This window comes from Malus sylvestris, chromosome 12 (genome assembly GCF_916048215.2).
Source record: "Malus sylvestris chromosome 12, drMalSylv7.2, whole genome shotgun sequence".
Taxonomy (NCBI): Eukaryota; Viridiplantae; Streptophyta; class Magnoliopsida; order Rosales; family Rosaceae; genus Malus; species Malus sylvestris.
Window position 1 is genome coordinate 5,939,366 of NC_062271.1, and position 9,911 is coordinate 5,949,276.

Below are 9,911 nucleotides of genomic sequence, written 5' to 3' on the forward strand. Positions count from 1 at the left end.
GATAAAAATAAAAATAATAAAGCTAACATAAAAATATTGACTGTACTGATGACTTAGCAATCAACTAATGACATGGCAAATTTACAGTTGAGGGTTGATGACTTGGCATTTAGTCTATTGGTACTGTTGTAACTAATCCAGGTTGTTAGAATTGGTTGTTAAAGTTAGTTAGCACATATAGGCTATATAAGCTCATATGCTAGTGTAAGATTCATTCATTCAAGTGTATCATTTTCTTCAGAAATACAAACTCTCTCTCTCAATTCATTGCTTCCATTCTTCTTCGATTCTCTAGTTGTTGTACATTTCATGTTTTCTTAGTTTTGTTATGATGGCATCATCGCCGAGGTGCGATCCATGGTGTATCTTTCGCTGTGTTTTCTGAAGTGATCGGTGTTCTTCAAATCTAGGCGATTGGTGATTGGTTTTTTGCGTTCTTCAATGGTGCAAATTTCCAAGCGATCTCAGGTTTACAGTTTCTAATTCTGCAATCTTGTAGATGAACTATTTGATAAATTTCTCAGTAAGAAAATTTTAGTCAAAATTGATAAAATTCAAGGCCGATGCCATATATGTTGAATGAAGATGGAAAGTGTTAGAGGTCGAAAGATTACAAGGGCCGAAGCCAATCTTTCTTGCATACAAATTTTGAGTTGATCTTTACAAAATATTTTGGGTTTTTCTGCATTTCATAAGGCCGAAGTCGGAGTGCAGTGTTGATACAAATTGTTGAGTTCTTGATTTTTGTTGCAGTGTTGGGGTGTGATATTTTGATAAATCTTGAATCTTTGAAGTGTTTCTTGATAGTAAATCATGTCCGATTCAGTGAAAATTGAAGGGTTATTAGGGATGTTAACTGTGAAACTTCAAGATGACAACTTTGTCAAATGGAGCTATCAGTTTCAATCGGTACTAAGGGGTTATGATTTGTTTAACTATTTTATTGGTGAATCACCATGCTCACCTAGATTTGTTATCGATACAGAGACATGTGTGACAAAAGAAGTTATAGTAGCTTACAAGAATTGGGTGAAGAAAGATTTGGCATTGCACAGTTTGTTGATTGTTACTCTGTCTGATGATGTGATGGAGTATGTCATTGGTTGCAAAACCTCACAAGAAGCTTGGACCTGTTTGCAAGAAAGATTTGCATCCATATTTGTGGTGAGGATTAATCAATTGAAGACTGAGTTTTATACTTCACATAAAGGTGGGGAGTCTGTTGAGAAGTTTATGCTGAAACTGAAGGGTATAAAAGATCAATTGATCTTAGCTGGAGAGAAAGTTACAGAGAATGATTACATGATTGTTGTACTGTCTGGATTGCCTGTGGATTTTGAAATGATCAAGATTGTGATTCTTACTAGGGAAATAGCTATGTCTTTGAAAGATTCAATTAGTTAGAGCTGAAGCAAGTATTGAAACAAGAATGCACTCATTAAGTTCTTATATGGCAGCAATGATGGTACAAGGTGAAGGGTCTAATTCTCAGAGATTCCAGGGAGGTTATGAACATGGGGAAAATTCTAATTCTAATGGGGATCAATATCATGGGAATCAATCTAATTTCCAAGAAGAATTTGGCTACGTTGGCACTGGAAATAGATCTTTTCAGCAAAGGAATGATGGGCACAACAACTATTTTGGGAACAACAATTATTCAGGCAACAATAGAAGGTTCAATAATGGGAATAATAACTCAAAGCTTTACTCTAGCAACTATGGGAATAGAAGTGAGAATTCAAGTGATGGAAATGGAAGTAGCAATTACTTTAGATGGGAAGCAATCTCAGAATGACAACTCTTACTCTGGGAACACAAGAAGTAACTATTGAAATAAAAATACAAATTACAAGGCTTCAATTTCCTCAGAATGTCAAATTTTTTCAAGAAGAGGGCACACTGCTCTAAATTGCTATTACATAGCTGATAACAATAATGCACAATCTTTTGGTGGGTTTATAGTTTGTCAAATCTGTGGAAAAAAGGGTCACATTGCATTGAAATGCTATCACAGAAATAATTTATCGTATCAAGGTACTCCACCATCATCCACATTAACTACAATGACTGCATAAGGAAATATTAGCCAGCAAGATGCATCTGCATCAAATGATCATGGTTTCTCAGCAGCTGATACTTGGATTGTGGACACAGGGGCCACACATCACATGACTGCTAATGTGAATGCATTAAATCAAGCAACATCTTACACTAGAAATGAAAAGATTGTTATGGGAAATGGTGAAAGTTTGGTTGTACAACATATTGGGTCTTCTATTATTCCTAACTCATCAAGTTATTCTTTAAAATTACATAATGTGTTGCATGTACCAATGATTACTGTAAACTTGTTGTCAATTAAGAAATTATGCAGAGACAATGTTTGTTGGTTTATATGTGATGATCTTACTTTTTTTTTATACAGGACAAGGCCATAATGGTGATACTACACCAGGGAAAGAGTGATGGTGGGGAGTTATTCAAGATTCTAGTGACTACTTTTTCAAGATCCTTTGCTATGAAGTTGAGTAATTGTGCTGCTTTTCTGGGAAAGAGAGTTCAAGAATCAGTTTGGCACCAGAGACTTGGGTATCGTTTTAAGGAGATATTGACTGTAATGTTGAAAGCTTCTAATATACCAATTAGTACAGATTCTAATACTTGTATTTCCATGTGTTCTTCATGTATCAAGGGCAAGATGAGTAAGCAACCAATTCCAATAAGACAAACTAGAGCTAGTAGTCTATTTGATAAAGTCCACACTGATGTATGGGGTCCATCTCCAACAAAGTCTAGGTATAGGTACTATATGAATTTAGAAAATGAATATTCAAGATTCATGTGGATTTTTCCCATGGATAATAAATCAAAAGCTTTTCATATTTTTGTTAAATTTCATGCTTTTGTTTTGAATCAATTTGGTGTATCTATAAAGTGTTTACCATTTGATGAAGGTGGGGAATACAAGAGTAAAATGTTCAATGATTTATTGGGAAATAAAGGTATTAAACATATGGTTTCATACCCCCTCCTACTCCTCAACAGAATGGTCTTGCTGAGAGAAAGCATAAACAGGTGGTGAAAACTGCAAAACATTAATGGCTGAAGCAAATTTAGAACCTAAGTTTTGGTATCATGCTTGTGCACAAGCAACTCTATTGATCAATAGGATGCCATGTAAGGTTCTTGAAATGAAATATTCATATCAGTGTGTGTTTGGAACAATACCAGAAAGTATTTGGAACTGCTATATATCCCTACCTTAGGCCATTAATACCAATAAGTTGCAGCCTAGATTAACATAGTGTCTTTTTCTAGGATATTTAGTTGGTTATAAGGGAGTAGTCTGTTGCAATTTACAAACTGGAAGATTGATTTTTTCAAGACATGTTATACATGATAAGTCAGTTTTTCCATGTCAAAAGTTAACTGCACCACTTAAAGAAGGGGTTTCAGATGCATAGAAGTCTAGATATGTTCCAATATTGGTTCAACTGCCAGTTTTGGAAGATAATGGTTTAGTATATACTTCAAATTCTAGCTCAACTCAAGACACTCAACATAGTTTGGTACACACAAATGCAGAGCAGTATATATCTGAAATTGGGAATTCTAGTTCTTCAAGTTTGTCACACTCAACAACATTTGAAACTCCTAATCATTATCACTCTACTCCAACTTCTGTCTCATCACCCTTATTGCATGTCCATCATAGCTCCCAATTAGAGGTACTTCTTCCTATCTCATCTCAGGATACTATAAATCCTGGAATTTCTACATCTGTGATAAATTCAGTTTCTCAGCATCCTATGGTAAGAAGGTTGAAGAGTGGAACAAATGAAAAGAGAAATTATGTAGCATAATTGGTCGCATTCCCTTAATTAAAAAAATTGTAATTAACAGAAGATGAACCATTCTCTAGAGGTTTCTCTTTTGTTACTCAAGTCACTGATATTGCAGAACCATCAAGTTTTAGAAAAACATCAAGCATACCACAATGGCAGCAAGCTATGCAAGAGGAATATGATTCTTTGAGAGTACAAGGAACTTGGCAATTGGTTTCTACACCTAATGAAAGATCAATAGTCGGAAGTGGGTTTACAAGGTGAAAAAGAATCCATATGGGAGTATATCAAGTATAAGGCTAGCCTGGTTGTACAAGGTTTTTCTCAGGATCATGAAGTGGATTATTCTGAAACTTTTAGACCTGTTGTGAGACATACAATAGCGAGAATCATTTTATCACTTGCTGCAATGAATCACTAAGATTTAAAACAACTGGACATAAAAAATGCATTCCTCCATGGTGATTTACAAAAAAAGGTCTATGTGAAACAGCCACAAGGCTTTGTTGATTCTTCACATCTCAATCATATATGAAAATTAATCAAGTCGCTATATGGTCTAAAATAGGCACCAAGGGCCTGGAATTCGAAATTCACTACTTATCTGGTTGCAATGGGGTTCATAGCTTCACTGTCAGATCATGAAAAGGGAAGATGATGATATTGTGATCTTATTGCTCTATGTCGATGACATTATACTCATAGGTTCCAACACTTCAAAGATCAACAAAGCAGTGCAATAATTGTCCGAAGTATTCGATTTGAAAGATCTTGGGAAACTTAAATTCTTTCTGGGATTACAGGTTCATTATAGGGATAATGGATATATCTTTGTAAATCAAACAAAGTATATCAAGGATCTCATACACAAAACATGTTTAGAGTCTTGTAAACCTACAACAACTTCTTGCAAGCCTCACAATTCAATGCTTGTGACAGAAGGCATACCATTGTTTGATCCTAGTATCTATAGAAGTATTGTAGGGTCTCTTCAATATTTGACAGTCACAAGGCCAGATATAGCCTTTTTAGTGAATTATGTATGTCAATTCATGACTTCACCAACTGATGTACATCTGGCAGTAGTGAAATGAATTCTGAGATACTTGCAAGGTACAATTCAAGATGGTATTTATTATTCAGTAACTGTAGAAGTAAGTTTGAATACCTTTTCAGATGCAGATTGTGCTACAGACCTTAAACTAGGAGGTCAGTGATAGGTTATGTAGTATTTCTTGGAAGCAAGCCTATTTCTTGGTAGTCTAAGAAACAAAATTCAATTTCAAGAAGCTCCACAAAAGCTGAATATAAAGCATTAACTCATACAGCTGCAGATATTACTTGGGTGAGATATATTTTGAAAGATTTGAATGTATTTCTACCTCATCCACCTGTGATACATTGTGATAACATGTCTGCGATATCATTAAGTGCCAATCCTGTTTTTCATTCGAGAATCAAACATTTGGACACATATGATCAAGGTCAGATGAAGATCTACCTCATCCAAAACACACAAGTACCAAAATAAAAAAGAGGATTATGAAGAGTAAATCTTCATCGAATCTACCAGATTTGACTAGATATACTGGTACGAGGACCCTTGCAAACCTAGAAGGGACGACAAAGGATCACAACAAAAATACAAGTGGAAAGGCTTAAGTTTATTCTGTCAAGTGGAATTCACAGTGGGGAGAGGATTTGAGTTCTGAGTGTTGGATTTTTGGATTAGCGGGCCTGTTAGGGGGTCCCACTCTAATGGAAGCTTGGCAATAAGATTTAAGCAGAAAGACACAAGGATTCCCTACATACGGAACTTACAAAATGATCAAAATTGGGCACTACTATTTTTCTACATGCAAAAAAAAAAAATTTGCAAAATAAAAATGCATTATGGCTGCTTTGAGACTAAGATATATTTGTGTTTAAAGAATGAAATTAAGAATGTAAATGAATTTTTGACGTCTCTTATAGTAATGTAGAAAGAATTAATGTTAGTTCTTAGGCCGAAAAAAAAAAAAATAAATAAATAAAACTTGCATGAAGGGTTGATATTTTTATTCTTAGCTTTTATCTCGTAATACTCTTTGTTTTTTTTCCTACTTACCATCGAATCGAAGTGTTAAAGTTTTAGACAAAAGCATAAATAGTATCCCTAATGTATATGCTATGCTCTTCATTTGAATTGTATTGTATCTTAATCTATTGTGTGATGACTATACCGTAAAGAATTAAGGAAGTTTATGTCTCTTGCTAAAAATGTGACACAAACATGCCTGATTAAAAGAACTTGATTTGTATTCATAGCTTATTCAGATGCAAGCTCAAGGAGTGTTGATTGTTGATGCACAAAATTAGTGAGACTTTGGAACAACGTAAAGTGTGAAGTTTGTGACATTCGTTCGGTTGCTTTGGTCACCTAGTGATGGTAATATGTAAAGAGATAGAAATAGGGAAGCAAACACAAGATGTATGACACACGCCAACCCGAAATTTCCACTAGGACTCCGAATCGAGCCGTGCTAGCCGACACCTAGAAGGTGACGAAGCCATAAAGTGTGATAATGTATAACTACGAACAAATTTTAAACCTTGTTTGTACAATACTTAGGGCCTCTGTATTTAGATCTCGTATAAATACTCGAGGGACTCAAATGTAATTATGTAATAAATGGAGGGGCAAATATGTAAAAAATGGAGGAGCCCTTATTCTATAAAAGGGCATCCTCACCCTCAAAATTATTCTGCACCCTGCCTCTATTATCACCAACCATGTGATCAAAAGTACGTCCAGTACTACAAACAATTATTTAGCAGTCTGCCACTATTACCACCAACCAGGTGATCAAAAGTACGCCCAGTACTCCAAAATTATTCGGCACCCTGCCACTATTATCACCAACCAGGTGATCAAAGGTACGCCCAGTACTCCAAAATTATTCGCAGCCTGCTGCTATTATCACCAACCAGGTGATCAAAAGTACGTCCAGTACTCCAAAATTATACATGAGCGTCACTTATGTCAATCATACATAAACATTCATGACCATCATTCATGTCAACATTCATAAGCATTACTTATGTCAACATTCATAAGCATCACTCATGTCAACATCCATGAGCATCACTCATGCCAATCAACACAAAACATTCATAAGCATCACTCATGTCAATCAGCTTCAAAAGCTTCATTTACAGAGCTTAAACTTCGAGAGCTCCATCTTCACAAAACTTCATTTACAAAGCTCCAGCTTCAAAAGCTTCACTTGCAAAGCTTCACCTACAAAGCTTCAGTGCAAGGTATACAAATACCACCTCCGAACAACCGCCACTTCGACCCATACATGGATTCAATTTGAAGTCTCTAGCCAACAGACTCTATTAACCAAAGACTTGGGGGACTACATTATGTACCATATATTGGGCCTCAACTGGGCCTCATGAAAAATACTTGGGGGACTTAGCCCATTATTTATGTACTGAGGAGTGAACCCTTATTCTATACTGGGCCTCACGTATTAAAAATTATAAAAACCATAATTTTTAGGGACGGGCTATCACAATCTACCCTCCTTAAAAAAATTTCGTCCCCGAAATTTAAAATCATTGCTATACAAAACTCGAAGATAGGAGTATAAGACATATATACGTAAAGTAGAAATCAAGTTAGAACGTTTGTACAAAAGAAAAAATGACATCCCGACGCGGTCGGAATGTAATTATTTCTCCTTCATGCCTCCAAGTTCATACTTTCTTCCTTCCTCGATAATATAGTGGTATAATACCCATATAAATAAAATAATGTAGTAAGAAAATATTTACACGAAATAAATCAAAGCCCAAAATGAAATGGACCTCACTAAACATTTGTTGTGTAACGAACATCGAAAACGAGTCTGAACCATAGTTAACTAGTAAATGTCGCTATAGATGAGCGGTCTTGCCCACTGGCTTAGTGAATTTCATAATTAAACCATCAATATTTCAGTTTGCAGCTTGTAATGCCGTTAACTTATAGCCGTCTCAATATGTTAGTGAGAAGTTCCCGAGAATGACAGAATATCATTTTGCTCCTCATGTACGCATATACCTAGATCGTTCGATTTATGCCTCGACCGTGATCCCGAATCATCCTAGAGCAAGCTAAAACAATTGCTAAAAATGTTTCGACGTCCATGTTCCCACAACTTAAAGTTGTTTAGAATTCATTTTGGTAAGTCTAGAAAACTTGCAATAAGATTATATTTCAATGGTTCTTGCTAGCATTGATATGAAAGTGGTGCAAGCACCCGCCAAGTCTATCTATCATGAATTCCTCACACATTGAACGAGAAATCATGTCGAGAAGGTTAAAAGAACAATCAAGAATGTGAGAGTCAAAACAAGTTCATGAAATCTAGAGTACAAGATATCTGAATTGAATATGCAATTTCAATATCTAGGCGGCCCTCCCGAACCATCTGTCGATATCAACAATGATATTAGGAAAAAGTGACCCTAAATCAACCAATTTACCTTTAATACCAAAAGGTGAAACTGAGGGTATAAACATAACTGATGCAGACTATTATATCAAAAGGTCAAACAATTTTCCAAAATTGATGAATTATGCCGAAAGACTAAACATCTCCATTGTCATCTTAATACCAAAAATTTGAAAGGTCAAATTTAAGAATGGGCTGGCAAAGTTTCTTGATGATCGAAAGGTAACATCATAAAAGTATTAAAACTACCAAGAACCAACAATAATTTCCCAAAATGTTCTTCCGCCGAGTGCTACCACCTTAGCACCACATTACCACATGAGACATTTTTTGAGTTTTAACAAAAGTAGACTTCGCAAGAATTCTAATAGGTGATATTCTAACAGATACTACCAAGAAATCAAAACTAGCTGAGATTTCCGATCTCAAAAGGATCAATACTAACGGTGGAAGAATAGTAACTTAGGCCATCAACTTGCCTCAAATCTTCCCTTTACCTCACAAGAAATGTCTTCACTTAATTATAAGGACATCGCCAAAATAATCTTTTAAAATGTCGTCAAGACAACAAAACTGTCCAAAACTTAAGAAAAGCTAGCATATTATTCCACATTTGACAAGGTGTTAAGATTCAAACATTAGATACAAGAACCAGGAATGCTCACATCACGCGTGTGATGAACACAATATTGCCCAACTTATGCTTTGATACCAAATTGACACACGCCGACCCGGAATGTCCACTAGGACTCCGAATCGAGCCATGATGGCCGACACCTGGAAGGTGACGAAGCCATAAAGTGTGATAATGTATAACTACGAATAAATTTTAAACCTAAAAGTGCCTAAACACACAAGTACGAGGTGAGCGGGTATGGACCCATTCACACGTGATACAGAGCATAAGTAAAGTACAGAAAGGTAAGATAATGATTATATCATCATAAGAAGTCACCTGCATAGGAAAGTGCTACGAATTCTCATTGATACAAAAACTTGCTACTGAAACCTGGAGGGATGCAAAAATAGAAAATGTGAGTGGGTGAAAGCAAAACTTTTCAAAAACCATTTCTCTTTCTAAAAGTAATAATCCCTCACCGTAAAGCCTGCATAATTTCTCAGAAAATATAATACATATCTGTATCAAAACTATAATCGGAATAGAATATCCAGATGTATGCCATGCCAAATATCTCAATATAATAAATCAAGTAAACCAGGTGAGATAAATCTCTGGAAGTAATATGTCAGCCGAATCCACCTATTGTGGCATGTTCGGCTAAATCCATAGCTCATCACATATCCCTGCACATGAGTCGGAACCACCTTTAGTGGTCTGTACGACAGGCTAGGTGTAAATAAATACACTCAAGTGCTACAGTCACATGAAGGCTGTGCGAAGTATCGCAAGTCACCTACAAGTCGGAACCACCCAATATTGTCTATACGACAGGCTGGCACCTACATTGAATCCAAGGTGAATGTGTGGTGCGAGAGGTGAACGCTCACGTGCAGGCTAAGCCATATCCTCGGGCGAAAGCACTAACACCATGGTGCAGGTTTATGAGCTCTAACTACA

At 36.0% G+C, this 9,911-nt stretch overlaps 1 protein-coding gene across 1 annotated transcript; it reads left to right on the forward strand.

The window, feature by feature from the left end:
- Nucleotides 1–813: 813 nt before the first annotated feature.
- Nucleotides 814–1,404, forward strand: LOC126593656 (uncharacterized). The gene has a single exon (XM_050259747.1). It carries the CDS (start codon nucleotides 814–816, stop codon nucleotides 1,402–1,404), a length of 591 nt encoding a protein of 196 aa, XP_050115704.1.
- Nucleotides 1,405–9,911: the final 8,507 nt, after the last annotated feature.

Excerpts from the sequence above, each read along its gene's own strand:
- LOC126593656 (XM_050259747.1), top strand. The coding sequence starts at position 814 with ATGTCCGATTCAGTGAAAATTGAAGGGTTATTAGGGATGTTAACTGTG.